Source organism: Olea europaea, chromosome 1 (assembly GCF_002742605.1).
Source record: "Olea europaea var. sylvestris chromosome 1, O_europaea_v1, whole genome shotgun sequence".
NCBI classification, from domain to species: Eukaryota; Viridiplantae; Streptophyta; class Magnoliopsida; order Lamiales; family Oleaceae; genus Olea; species Olea europaea.
The window spans coordinates 9,864,385-9,879,187 of record NC_036237.1 but is presented as its reverse complement, the minus strand read 5'-3'; the positions used below and the strand labels follow the sequence as shown (position 1 = coordinate 9,879,187).

The following is a 14,803-nucleotide window of genomic DNA, read 5'->3' as shown; positions in this document are numbered from 1 at the left end:
TTTATTAAAGATTTTTAATCTATATTTCTTTGAGGATCTAATTGAAGGTTTTTATACATTGTAGTGGCTTTTGTTGCAATTTCACAATAAGGGGTATTTTTGGAAAAATTACTGTTCAAGGGCTATTCTTCAAATGTTTATATTTTTTGGTCTAATCTTACAAAACTCCCTTTTATTTAGGCTATCTAGAGATATTTCCTTTATCTGGGTAGTATATAACGATTATACAGTATCCATGAAATCAAATAACATGAACTTGAATTATAAGTTTGTTCTTAATGCATTAATTGTTTTATTATATTATATTGTTGAAGAGCATCTATAAATTTAGAGAGTTCAAATTTTGAAGTACTCTAGCACACTCTTTATATTGTTTTATTATATAAAATTTGTTTTTGGACTTCATTTAAAATAATGATTATTTATTTATTTTTAATAATAAAAAAATAGAAATTATTATTATTTTTTATTCCGCAAGTAAACTTAAAAGCTTAGCCAGCATGCTTTTCATAGTTGAAAATCCACATTTTCCTGATCGACAAAACGAAATCGTTGATATCGACAAATGTGACGACGTTGCATGAAGAGCACATTAAACTCAATGTTTAAAAAGAAGATTCGAAGAAAATGTCAAGGCGACCGGTGAGGTTCCACGAATTGGTCAATTGTTCTTTCATTTTCAGCAGTATTTGACATGAATTTATGTTACTGTGAAATAATAAATTATTTGTATAGTAATTAAACTCATATTTATAAGAGTTTAGGTTAATTCGATAAATAAAATATGACTAACAAAGTCAAAGAAAATAATTGATAGACACGCTCACCAATGATAAGGAAGAGGAAAAGAAAAAAGTATTGTCATATATTTTGATTAGCTTTTCGAGGAGTTGAAAATCAATTCAAGTGGATTATCACTGATATATTTTATGTTAATCTAAATACTCAAAAAATGTACGAGCAAATTCTTGTTTTCTGGCATGTTGGGACATATCCTGCGATTGACCTCCCTCGCAATACTCCAGGGGCGGGGCAATGGAACTCCCAAGGTTGGGGTTCAATTTTTATTTTTTTTAAATGCTCAAAAATAAACCACATCGCATACCCAGAAAGTAATAATAATTATTGAAAAGATTTTCTAATAATATTATCTTGACATTGTAGGACATATCGAAGAGTTTGTTTGAATCATGGATAAAAAGTAGAACAAGGATATGAAAGGGATGAACCGTAGGGGCGGAGGTCGGGCTGGCTGGTGGATGCCGGTTTAGGTGCATGCATTTATGTGGCTGGCTGCGGCCAACTGCGGTCCCCTAGGGAAGCAACTCTCGATAGGTGCTTTTACATTTGTTCATGATTTCAACCACTTTTTGGCCCATTTTCTTTTTTCTATTAAAAAAATTAGTTTGTAATCGAAATATTCAGAATCGAGTAACATTGGGTTTCTTGTGATTCTTTTGATGAGAGACAAAAAAAATAGTATTAACTCTTAAGGAGAGCGTCTACATACAACTTAAAATTTATTGCGGATTATAGTTCAAGTTAATTCAAATCATTCCCAGATCCCAACCAACAATTTTAAGAAAATATTCCCTGAAAATTCACTCATACTATGTCAATAGTGTCTCCATCCTGTAATAGCAAATGAATTTTAGTAATTTAAGTAAGCAAATATTAAGCTCTTATTTGAGTCTCATTTTAGTAAGAAAATATAATTTGAAATAGAGATTTTTTTGAATAATGCGTGTTTAAAAAATGAACTTTTTTCGATTTTGGTGTAAAATTATTTTATAGGGGAATGTGATTGAAAATGACTTTTTAAAAAAATGGGGTCAAACATAGTCTAAATATATGGTCGATTAACACATAAGTTAGACGAGTCGAATTCTAAACATGAAATTGTTTTGAGATTAATTCGATGGCAAAGCTATTTAGTGATATATATAATTACTTACAATACATGTATCAATCTCGAGTTGAGTTTTGTTATTATTCTAAACCTACGATCCACTTTTTCAGGTCTTGTTTTATGTCCATTTTTTCAAAATATATTTTTTTCTTCTTTTCAACCACATATTCTCTAATAAAATAATATTACACGAAAATTCAAAACGTTATTTTATTTTTAATTACACATTTTCCATCAATCTACTTTTTTAAAATGCAATTTTCCAACTTAACGAGGCTCAAACAAGTCCTCAATGTATTTTTAACAACTCGATATATAACTTTTTGCTAAGAAAATATGATACATCGAAGTGTCAAATATTTAGGGAACAACATATCAAAGATTGTCAATCTTCCGTATTAGACGTCTACTTTAAATCTACGCAGCTAGTTTTATAATGGCAAAACAAGTAGAAGAATTCCCTTTTGATTTTGAATGAAATCAAAACATAGATTTCTGGAGTATCTAAGAAAAATTTACTCTTATTATTTTCACCCGACTAAACCGGATCGAAGGTAAAATTATCGATCAATAGTCAATTCGAAGAGATATGTATGGCCCGCATCTCACGTCCTCGAAGGAGAGAAACTGGTCATTGACTACGTCAGAGGAATCTTCCCAACAACTTCAATTTTCTGTATGAAATTCAATCTCAAGTCTGAAAATAGGGTCACGTGAGTCGCCCACGATTGAACAGGGCCGAGAATAATCCCCGAAAATATTGACTCGAGTTGACTCAGCCACAGTATTATAAATTGACTTCAATCTAGCTCAAGTTCAGTACACCTTTTCTTTCTCCATTTTTCTTGGATTTCTCTGCATTGAATTTTTTTTTCTTTTAAACTTTTTCTGCAACTTTCAAGAAAACTCCAACGCAGATCCCGAAGTCTACAAGGAAAAAGATGAAGGTTCGCTATTCATTTCCGATTCTTGATTCTTCTGTTTTTGTTTAATAAAGATGGTAGTAAACTTTTTATGACATTTGCTTTGCTATATTTCTGGATTCATTAGTTTCATACAGAAAAAAATTCAAGTTGACGGACTCAAACTTACTGAAAATAAACTTATACGTCAGTTTTACCATTAATTTAACGTGATTTAAGCATGAACGTCCTATTTTCAAGCAGTGCAATTATATCGTTGAAGCTATGCTCAATTGTTAATGTTTTCTGTTGTTTTTGTAACAGAAAGTTGTGTTGAGTTTGGAGTTTGCTGATGAAAAGATCCAGAAAAAAGCTATGAAAAAAGTCTCTGGTCTCTCAGGTATTGTATAAGCAATACTTAATTGCTCTGTAAAATTTAAGTATCACACGAATGCTATGGATTAGATCCTAATCTCCACTTACAAGAGTAATCTAAGAAACCAAAAACAAGAAAAGTAGAATCAGATTTATAGCGGTTTACTATCAACGCGAAAGCTATGTTTACTCGTCATTCACACTTCGAGTCTGTCTCGCACGGAACGTCCCCTTTTATGTAATAAAGTAGAAACATTGGGCCGATCTGCGGTCGATGGATACTTTAACTACACAAATAGGTTTCGTGCAATCTGACCAAGAAAACCCATATTTTGGTATATGAAAAAGAAGTGTTAAACTAAGTGATTTTGATATTGATTTTGAAGGGGTTGAATCCATTGCAATGGATCTAAAGGACAAGAAACTGATAGTAACAGGCGACATAGATCCTGTTTCTGTAGTGGACAAGTTAAGAAAGCTTTGCCAAACTAAAATTGTCTCAATCGGACCAGCTAAAGAACCTGAAAAGCCTAAGGAACAACCTAAACCACAAGTACAGCCCGAGGATATGTCTGAATATTTGAAAGCCCGCCAAGAATACTACAAGCAGCAGCAGCAGCTTTATGACTATTACTCTGCAACTTCTAAGCAACCTGCTATGCCCGGTTATTATGTTGAAAGTGTGGAGGAGAATCCAAATGCTTGTGTTATTTGCTGAGATTCAGAATTCGGTTCTAGTAAAGTGGATCGTACGGTATGGACGGTTTTGGAAAAGAAAAAAGAAGCTAAAACAATGTCTATGATATTGATAGTCCAGTCATATCCACTCCTGTGTGCGGAACATACTCTATATGTTTCACAATGGATATTAATGTTTGGTTCATCTGTTTTCTAGTAGTTAAACTAGTGTAAGGCTTCAATGTTTGTGTGGTGATTGCTTTATTGATCTGCTATTGATTAGTCCCATTTTAGAAAGATTAATAAAGCTTCTTCTTTTTCTACAAGAACAATTTTACTACTGCAAGAAAAGTTGCGCAGATTGAGGATAAATATAGAGAAAGATAACTCAGGTGATTAGACACGTTTTGCGTAGATCTAAAGAGGTTATCGCTCATAAGCCTGACATGATATCAGTAAAAGAAAATTAGAAGAGGGAGGGATAAACTAAAACTAACCCACTGTGTTGTCTTTGTCAAGAATATAGTTGGTCTAAATATTTCGTAGATCTATAATAAATGGAACGAAGTAAAAACATAAATAATAATAAAAAAAGGACTCACGTTGTAAGCCCCGAACTAACTTGGAACAATAACAATTTGCACAAGTAAATGACAAATCAAGATGAAAGGGAAAATATGTACTAGTTTTGTATCTAAATGCCCAAGAGGTTTCAGATTTCTGCAGGAACTCTTCTGGGGAGCAAGAAACAGAATCTTGATTTTAAAAGTGTTATGTCTGATAATCAACCACATGGGACATTTTATCGATCCAATTGCTTACAATTATGAAATGCAAGTTTTCATTTTTTAAGTTCCAAAATGGAATCTTTTCGTGCATAGATTCTTTCTCAGACTTGGTTATGAACCGCCAGACTTTCTCAGCTTCTCATATGACTTCCTTGAGACCTGTGTGAGATTCATATCATAATTCATGAGTTGAAAAGCAATAAGCATTACTAAGAAGCCTTAGTGACGATAATTTTGTTCATATATGAAACTTGCAAATGAAAGATTACGCAGCCAATTATGAATTTCTTAGGATAAGACTCTAAAGGCTTGTTTGTCAAAGTGGTTTTTTTTTTTTTTTTTTTTTCAAATCATCAAATCATTTTTCTCGAGCATCATTTCCAACCACACATTCTTTGGAAGCCATAACTTTTGACCAACTTTTAACCACATATTGTCCAAAAAAATTCATCTTTTCCCTGAGCAAAATCTCCGCCAAACAAGCTTTTAGTTTGCTGTATGAAGCTTATGATTAGGCTCTCTTTTTTTTCCTCCTCATTGAGAACTGGATGTGTATCTATCAAACCACAACCTTAATATGTTTACTATATTCAGAAGGAAGTTATTTAAATTTTAGCCTTTATCTAATCCGGTAAAAGGATGGCGGACCCAGTTTATGAAGCAATGACTCTTTAATAGAACCAAAGAACGCAATTCACCGTTCTATTGCATAGATTTTGCAATGCATTTTGTTGTAGAAATTCCAATTAGGATAGTCTTTCAAAAACGAGTCCATGTTGGAGTTGAAAGTGCATACATACCTGATAAGTAGAGGGAGAATTGCAAAGTGGGCGTGTAAATCCAACTGGAGAAGTTGCGGCAGAGTTTCCAGGGGATGCAGAAAGAGTTGGCCTAGCAATCGGTGAAGCAGTGTACGGCGAAATGGGAGAACGCAGTATTGGCGTATGAAGATATGAAATAGACATCTTGTGAGTAGACGAAAATGGAGATGGAACCGGTGTCTGTCTGTTGGGCTGAGAAGCTGATGCTATTCCAGGAGATTTTGAAGAGTGTTTAACCGAAGGAATCGAATTAATCTTGATTCTACAGAGAGAGTAAGAAGTATCAGATACAACAATATTGATTATAAGACAATGATGGTATGTATTGGTATGCAATGCTCGACTTGACTGGACAGTACAAGAGACAAGATTTTAACTTTCTTCCCCCTTCATACTGTCCTACCTCGTCTAATGCATCCCACCAAACACGCCATGAACGGGGAGAGAGAAACGAAAAATGTCATAACTTGTTGTGAACATCAACGTATTCATCAGTTTCATCAAATATTGGTTCCTGTAAGAGCAGAACACATGAAATAGATTTAGCAAGACTTCAGTAATCAGAACAAGATCAGTCTTAAAAAGTGCAAAAAAAGCATCAATAACGGTAATCCCTGACACAGGTATTTTTGTTACATTACCAGTAGACAAAGAGATACATGTCAACCTATAAACATATACTTCTACCTTTTTCTTCTGTAGCGCGTTTGCCTCTTTCTAAGGCAATTTTATTTCAGATTACCATCTCTTATAAAATTGGCCTTATTCCAAGTTTTCTTTATAAGAAACCGGGAAGAGCTATTCTGAAAATCGAACAATCCACATTTTTGCAGGAATGAAAAAGAAATTAGTAGTCACTGAGGACATTAACTAGAACTGTCTAATCCACTTTATCAAACATGTGGATAAGTGAATTTCCTAAGAAAAATTCCAGGATTTATAATATTAGTCATGAAATTGACCTGTAATAGTTGTTCTAGTACATCTTCCATTGTAATGATACCAATAACTTCTTCATCATTATTAATGAAAGATTCCAAACCATCATCGTTGATCTTCATGTCCAGTCCCGGACTCGGATTCACATTGCTAGGGGAAGGCTGTAAAGTCTGCCTGAACATATTCACTTGTTTACCGTGACCACAAAAACAATTAATTCCTGCAGGCAATGAGGTGCAGATTCAAGATTTCTTCCAATGATTAGTATTTAAATAAAAATAAAAAATAAGAGAGAGAGAGAAATCATACATGCAATTCGGACCCTTATTGTTTGGTAGAGTATACTGGACAGCACCAGATTGATTCAATAGAAAATTGCACCATTGGATCTCAAACCTATTGTCCTAGAGGCAAGTTGGTCATCTCCCTATATCGTAAGGTTGTTCAACCTAAGTGGGTGCTGGGAAATTGCAAATCGTGCTTCCATGGGAGCCACGTGACAATTTAACAGGAAATTGGTCAATTTCTATTGTCAAGAACTGTGCAACTATAATAAAAGGTTGAACACTAACTTTCTCATTTCTAAATGTTGGGTACCAACTGCTACTACGACGATAAATAAATGATGACCAATGGTGCAATTTCTCGTAGTATTAAATTTATAATTAAAAAAAAAAGTTGAAATCTTGTCCTTAATGTCCAGTCATGTGTATCAAACATGCCCTTAGGTGATGACAACTAACCCTTTTGAGTACCTTGTCTTTGTGTTAAATTTGGACTTATCCTCGGTACATCAGATTGTGCAATTATTTCTGCAGGATCCTTAGGATGACTACTCTTAACAACCACAGCCATATGGCTTTGTCCTTTCTGAAACTGATTTAGTATATCGTACAACGGCAAACAATCAAGGAACCTGTTAATTATAAGAGAGGCCACATCAGATTAATTAACAATTGTCTAAATCAAATTGTTTAATGATAGGAAACTGAGAAATGAAGTGCAAAATGCGCCTCGAAACCTGATACCTAGGTATTCTCCTGATAGTGAGATCCCCGATAGAGGTTTCATCTTCCGGACGACGTTTTATTAAATTCTTGACCTAAGTCCATTGTTTTGAAAAGAGATATTTTAGGACAGTTTTAATATGGTGAACATACTAAAGTAAAATCAGCAATAAACTTACCAGAACAAGGCCAACGATGTTACTTGGACTTCTTGAGTACACCGGTACTCGACTATGCCCTTTGCTTATTATCAGACTCAATGTATCACTGAGGACAAGAAGTATCAGCATGTAGAAAAAACGAAAACCTGAGGAGAAAACTTGGGGCTTAAGTGGCCTACTTGTCAAGTTTGGCATTGAGATCAAGAGAGAATACTCCATTTAATGGTGTCATTGCGTCTTTAGCTGTTTTTTGTGTTAAATCCAAAGCTCCGGAAATAATAGTGGTTTCGTCATAGGTTAACTCACCACCTTTTCCAGCCTGATAATGAAAATTGTGATCACATTTAGCCAAATTCTATGAAACAACATATGTTTGAAAGAACTTCAGGTACTAAATTTTAACCTGGTTTGCATGCATATCGACAAATGTCTTTAGCTCTGCACGACGTAGTAAAACAGAATGCCCCTTCCCGAGCAAAAAATCCAACAGCTTCCAAAACGTGAAGAAAAGTTCCGTTGTTAGACAACATGTTCAGAAAATCCAAGAAGAGAGATTATATGTTATGTTGCATCATTTAGAGTGAGAATTTGCAATATTTTCTTCCGTTAGACTGACGGTATTAAGAGAAGAAAAAAGAAGAAAATCTTGTTTATTATAGTGTCTATTCCTCACAGTACAATGTAACTAAATTTGGCTTTGGCTCATTAAGAATTCTGTACCTTGCTAATGGGATAAGATAAAGGAAAGACGATTATGACTAGCAATCGAACCAATATTGATAATCTTGCCCCAATACACAGTCCATATCGAGAACAAACGGCCTGAGGAATGATCTGGTTAAAGAAAAGGCAATTAATTTTCACATAAAGCTATTAGTAAGAAGTATTCCCATTAAGAAAACTAAAAAAGAGCTTACCTCTCCAAAAGCAAGTATGAGAGTAACTGATATAAGTATAGCACCCCATGCAGGGAGAAGAGCGTCGATGAAAATTGGTAGCGCCTAAGTTGACAAAATCAAAATGATAAGTCGAGGTTCCTATTTTCGTACCAACATGAAGCGTGAGATTGTACAATGAGGTCATGTTTTATATGGACGACATTAGGTAGTATTAATAAAGAAAAATTTATTTTCCAATGACATCTACTGCGTACCAAACATGCATTGATATTAATACCTCCATTGCGAGGGCGTTACATATGAGTAAGGTACATAGTAGTAAGTGTTGATTCTTGACAATTGGGAGAATCTTCTCTACAACGTTGAAAAGAAATCGAATCAGAAGTCCAAATACCATCGCGTAAAATGTAATCTGAGCCAAATAAATAACAATCTACTTTTAAGATTAAACAAACCAGCATTTTTCCTATCTTCAGGCTGACCGGCTTTTATGAGGACCTCGAGATCAACGAGACTAAGGGACATGAGTCCCAGGGTTAGGCCAGACATGAGGCCAGCAAATGCCACAAGTGCCACACATATGACTAGGTATACCCAAAACATTGTTTCACAACATGGGACATCATTGGCTGCCATTTTACTGAAATATGTTCAAAACAAAACTTTGGCTGGGAAACACGAAAGTATTGTACGTGCTTTTTGGAATATTAGGCTCAGAAGTATCCGGAAAATTTCTTGCGTCGGAAGAACAAGCTCTTAAGCTTGGGTTGGAAACACAGAAGTAGTTTACGTGCTTTTTGGAAAATATTGGCTTGGAAACAATTTCTGAAGTCGGAAGAATTAGTAAGTTCTTTCTTTGCAGAAATGCTGGACTTAGTACAATAAGAAGTACCATAAAAGGGAATTGTCTTAGATAGCCTGTTTAGGTATGGACATGGTACAGAGGTTATATACTAGGGAGGTGAAAGAATATATGCATATGGATAAGAGGGAGACGACGGATTATTAACTGTAAATATAAAAGCCAAGAGCAGTTGTCTTGAATTGTTGAGTGAGGTTGGATTAATGGAGAATGATGACAAACGATATCCCTTAATTAAATTATGAGCATATCTCAGTTTTATATAACATTAATGAAAATAAGTTAATATACTACTACAATTGTAGCCTATTTGTTGCATTATTTGCATCCATAATTTCTTTTTCTATTTTTATTTTTTAAGGATGGAAGTTAGGTTTTCTCACACAGAATATCACTTGAGCAGAATTAGGCGCATTATGGGTACTTTAAGGACGCTCGAGCAGAACTTAGGCACTCTAAGAATGGTAGACTTCAGTAAATCGTGCTCGAACGTCTTCTTCTAGCCAAGAATAGTTTACAACAGTGCAGTACAAACTACATATCATTTAATTAACCTATTCTTACTCAACACCAAGCAACACAAGCCCCAAATTTGAATGCAACTCGATGATTACAACACAAACTCCAGTGATAAGAAATAGATTTGAGTGAAGAATGAAAGAAAAAATTAAGGAGATAAAATCAAATATAAACATTAAAACTTTTAATTTTAAATACAAAATTTTCATACCCAATTGAAGAATAGAGATTAAATTTGGAGATTAGAGGAGGGTTTATTTAAGATTTTTTTTTTGGGTCTATCAAAGAATAGAGTAAACTGTAGTTTATAAATGTGAGAATGGATAAAGATCAATTACAGAATTTTTTTTTTTAAATGAAAAATCAAAACACTTGACCTCACATGACCCATGTGGGTCCCCCAGTCGTAAAAACCATATATGAATTCTCGTAATAGAACAAAAGAAAGTTTGGTCGAAGGAAATTTGAGGGGAAAAAAATCATCTAATAAAAACTTATCGAGAGCTAAACATAGATGGTCAGTTATATATTAAAGATAGAGAAATACATTCTCTGGCTACATTACTTTGTAGATGAAATCCACCCTCCAAATTTCAAAGATGTCAAAAAATAGCAATGGTACATCTGCTTACACTAATGATAATTAGTGAGTAGTTGAAAAAATTATCGTACATAAATTATATTCTAATAATTTATTTTTCATAGTGCATAAAATCGGACATAATTTCAACTTGTTCGCTACATTACTTTGTAGATGAAATCCACCCTCCAAATTTCAAAGATGTCAAAAAATAGCAATGGTACATCTCTTATGCTCGATTAGACAAACAAAGTTTGTTACTTCTTTCCTTTTCTAGTTATATTTATTATTTATTCAAGCCCACGTGTCAAGGATCGCAGCTTTACTTAGCCCCTTGACACTATTGCAGTCGCAATTTGCCCAACTTCGACCGCACATTGTAAATATTACTTCAAATTTGAATTGTAATTTTCTTTTCATTGTAATAGTTATTTCAGTTGTAAAATAGCTCTGATATTGGTAAACATTTAGTATGATTCCTCGTCTTTTAAATGTCTATTCCCGTCGCTTGGGTTTTTGTTCAGAATGCTATTATAGAGGGTATTAGTCATTCAAAAATCTTTCAAACTCACTGGTGTCCGCCCCCTGCACCAACAATTGTAATTTTTTGCTTTCATCAATTGTAATGTTCAGTTTTCATCAATCAATATTCAATTTACTTTCAATGTATTCAAATTCTCTATTGTAAGCTTTCTACAAAATTGTAATCAAATTTTCTTTCGTCCCGATGTGATCGAGAAAAGGCGGAAGGTAGTCTAGCGGAGCAGACTACTGCCGCACAGTGTCCCTTTCTGTGCCAAGAAGAAAGGCACCCCGTGAAAGTTGGTATCAGAGCTGCGGCTCACGACCAAAAAGGAAAGAGAAGGGTCTTCTTTGATGAATCTCTCTTATTCTTGTTTAGTCCCTTACTCAAGCGTCAAACTTAAGCTACATGATTTGCACTTTTATTTTCTAATTTTTCAATATAGGATGTACACTTTTCCATTTTTCCCTCCAATTTTAATTATAATTTCAAGTGGCTTATTTTAGTCTTAATTTCTCATTCCCACAAAATTAATTTAAAAATATATATACATTACCACAGTGTAAAAATACACTCGTTCAAAGAAATTATGTATATGACTAATAGGATCCACTCAAATTATTGGTTCAGAGTTGGTCAAGCCAACTTATTTAATAACCAATTTCTAACAATAGAAAACCGAGATACTTTTAACTTGATAGACAAGTGCAAGCAAAGACTTGCGTTAGTAAAATAGTAGATATTGAATTTATAAAAGGATTTAGATACTCTACCAAATATGTTAATTTTTGGGGATGGCATCCCAATTCCCTAACCCTAGCTTACGAAGGTCTTAATTAAAGTAGTTAAATGTTGTCTTGCCAATTTTAAAAACAAAATTTTAAAATTATAACCATTGATATTGTAATAAAAAGCTTGTAATTTTCTACAAAATAATATACGTGTTTGACCATAATAGATAATACTTAAAAGGCTCTCGGAGTTTTGAGTAAAAAAACTGCTTCTACTTTAAAAAGTGAACACCCATCCAAACTCGATCAAAAACTAGTTTAGTGACGTACATTGAACTAAATTTATTTAAACGCTTGCGAAACAAGTAACAAGTTTCCCTCATTAGAGGACGTCGAAGCAATAACCTTATGAGACAATCGTTTACAACATGTTAAGATTCAGTCTGTTGAGTTTCTTTCTTTTGCTGATACCTGTGGGATCTCGGAAATAGAAGATCATTCAGTTGTCTTTCAGCACTCTACTCTGAATAGGCCTGCAAATGCAACATACTTCAATGAAAGGAAAGAATTGCTGGCGTGTGTTTCTTCACTGGCAACTAGCAGTAAGAACTAAGAATAAATAATGACTTGCAGTTCATGTTGAAAACTTTTAATTTGTTCAAATTTCAATAAGACCCATCTTCTATTCCAACTTATAATCCTATCCACATTGATATGTAATGTGAAATCCCAGACGCAACCTTGGCTGTTCCAGTGTCTAATTTGTGTAGATTGTCAGAATGTCAGCCATGTCTCAAGACATAATTATAATGGTAATCATATATAGATAATAGACATGGTGAAGGCATGGCCAGGACAAATAGCCTACAAGACAAAATTAAAATCTTTAAGGTAGTTCATGCGAACAAAAGAATGAAATATTTACCCGTTTCTTGAATGCAAAGCGCAATGTCTGCACTTGTTTTCCTGAGCAAACTCTCAATGCTAAACCAAGGCTATCCACGCCTATTAGAGCTACCTCCTGTCATAGTTTCAATTAGAAAAGTAGTAGCAAAATTTTACCTACGTATATCAAACAAATCTCTGGTGACATGTAAGATGGTCTTTTTGCTCTGGTAACAACACTCTAGAGTGGTTACAAGCAGATGATTCAAGATTATGAACAGAAATTCTAGCACCAATCACTATGTTAAATAATTTATCTCAAGAAATTAAATGGTATTTTTTCAGGTGCAAAGCTGTTGGACCCGGAAGGATTATAGCGAATGAGATTAATGACGCGATATGAAATAATGAAGATCGCAATGAGAAACAAGATTTAAAAGCAAAGAAATTAACAAAGAGAGTTAATCGCAAAGCACGATGTTTTATTAATCGACAATACATAGAGAAATACAAGAATTCAACAATTCTTGCTTGAACAAAATTAAAAGAGAAGACCACTGTTTATAGGTATATGGCATAACACAAAGATGGAAATAATGTGAAATAAGAAAATAATATATTTCCATAAAAATCACGTGAAATATAAGAAAATAAAATTTCCCACATGAAAATAAGAAAAAAATTTATTTCCAAAAAAAATCCATCCTAATTTGGGTCATAAACTCAACAATCTCCACCTTGACCCAAATTCTGGTGCAATGAACGAAACTCCAAGATTTCAAATCCGTTTACATCGAAATAGTCAATCTTCTCAACACAGTATCCAAAATTCTCCAAACCAAACTGTAGTCCTCTGCAAGGTGTCCACAAACGAAACATGTACACGAATCTTTGGTTTCCAAAATTCTACCGAGGAATTACTGTTGACTAAACAGGGTTGAAGCACATCCTGTAACAGAAACCATACTACGTGCTGGATTAGAAGGCCCATTGCTAGAACTGTCGCCTTCAATGTTTCCAAAAGCATCCCAGACATTATTGACACTACGGTACGAACGCTCCATGAGTCCAACCTTAGCAAATGAACACATTATATTCGCTGAAATTGGTGGCAAAGCGGAATCAACAATGCTCCTTCGAGCAATGTTCCGTCATAAGAAGTATTGTACCAAATTGAATATCCACCATAATACTGAATTTGTTTAGATGTCTCTTAACTGGTTCTGCGTTCACCTGCAAGATGTACAACCGAGACCTTCTCCATCCTTCTAGTACAACCCGAATATCCTTTCGGACTTTCAAGACTCTACCTCCAACAGAGAATTTATTCCCTTTTGCATCTGGAATACTAAGCGAGATGAGATTCATTTTCAGGTCTGGAACATGTCGAACCTGATCAATTGTTCTGACTATCTCATCCCGCAGGCTAAATCTGGCTCGACCGATCTCAACAATACGATAAAACTGGTTGTTTCCCATTACAACTCCATCTTACTGAACAACCTCATATGTCTGAAAGAAATTTCGATTGGAACACATATGATGCGAACATACCGAATCGAGAATCTACTCCTCGTCAAGCCTAGATTCCACGTCAGATATCAAATCAACATCACATCTCTGAAAAATCCTCAACTAAATTTGTTTCGTCTGAAGTCAAAGGTTGTGCTCCATGATTTGCAATTAAAGCACCTTTAGCCTGCAACTTATCACAATTCTTTCAAATATGTCTCTGACGTCTGCAGTAGAAGTAAAACAAATTGCTGTTATTCTTCGATCTACCCCTTCATTGACCACTATGAGATATCAGAGCTTTTTCATCCCTCAATGTAGCTCCAAACAAATGCTTCAACATCTCCTTGGAGGGCAAAGCATAATAGACATTGTCTATAGTCAAAGTATCCCAACTATACAAAATGTTGTCCCGAAATGACGCATAAGAGCCAGCAGCAAACATAATAGGATCAAGGCAAGATCCTCTTCAACATATTTAACCTCTGTCTCCAAATCTGCGACAATTTCTTTGAACACAGCAATATGATCTTCCAACGACCATCCTTCCACCATGCGATGGGAATACAACTTCTGCTTTAGAGCCAGTTTACTGGTAAGACACTTGGTCATACATAACTGCTCAAATTTCAACCACAAAGCAACTCTATTTTCTCCTTCAAGACATCCTAAAGAATATTGTTAGATAAATGAAGATGAATCAACGACAAAA

The 14,803-nt window shown here is 34.5% G+C and overlaps 2 protein-coding genes across 2 annotated transcripts; one reads left to right on the top strand and one right to left on the bottom strand.

Annotated features, from left to right (window-relative positions):
* Positions 1-2,746: 2,746 nt before the first annotated feature.
* On the top strand, positions 2,747-4,187 carry LOC111373459 (heavy metal-associated isoprenylated plant protein 39-like). Its single transcript, XM_022996288.1, has 3 exons — positions 2,747-2,856; positions 3,136-3,211; positions 3,573-4,187. Exons 1-3 carry the CDS (start codon positions 2,851-2,853, stop codon positions 3,902-3,904), a joined length of 414 nt encoding a protein of 137 aa, XP_022852056.1. The 5' UTR covers positions 2,747-2,850; the 3' UTR covers positions 3,905-4,187.
* A 244-nt stretch (positions 4,188-4,431) lies between these two features.
* LOC111393377 (DUF21 domain-containing protein At5g52790-like) lies at positions 4,432-9,365 on the bottom strand. Its single transcript, XM_023018887.1, has 13 exons — positions 8,935-9,365; positions 8,757-8,833; positions 8,498-8,581; positions 8,301-8,414; positions 7,984-8,070; positions 7,760-7,899; positions 7,599-7,686; positions 7,441-7,514; positions 7,168-7,328; positions 6,436-6,632; positions 5,941-5,987; positions 5,453-5,735; positions 4,432-4,811 (listed from the first exon to the last, which is right to left on the bottom strand). Exons 1-13 carry the CDS (start codon positions 9,113-9,115, stop codon positions 4,764-4,766), a joined length of 1,581 nt encoding a protein of 526 aa, XP_022874655.1. The 5' UTR covers positions 9,116-9,365; the 3' UTR covers positions 4,432-4,763.
* Positions 9,366-14,803: the final 5,438 nt, after the last annotated feature.

What these genes read in the sequence shown, in the direction of transcription:
- LOC111373459 (XM_022996288.1), top strand. An exon ending in AAAAGTCTCTGGTCTCTCAG is followed by an intron (nt 3,212 to 3,572) that starts GTATTGTATAAG and finishes TTGATTTTGAAG; the next exon opens with GGGTTGAATCCATTGCAATG.
- LOC111393377 (XM_023018887.1), bottom strand. Translation starts at nt 9,115, where the DNA reads ATGGCAGCCAATGATGTCCCATGTTGTGAAACAATGTTTTGGGTATAC. An exon ending in TATCTTATCCCATTAGCAAG is followed by an intron (nt 8,071 to 8,300) that starts GTACAGAATTCT and finishes ACGTTTTGGAAG; the next exon opens with CTGTTGGATTTTTTGCTCGG. An exon ending in TACTAGAACAACTATTACAG is followed by an intron (nt 5,988 to 6,435) that starts GTCAATTTCATG and finishes CTGCTCTTACAG; the next exon opens with GAACCAATATTTGATGAAAC.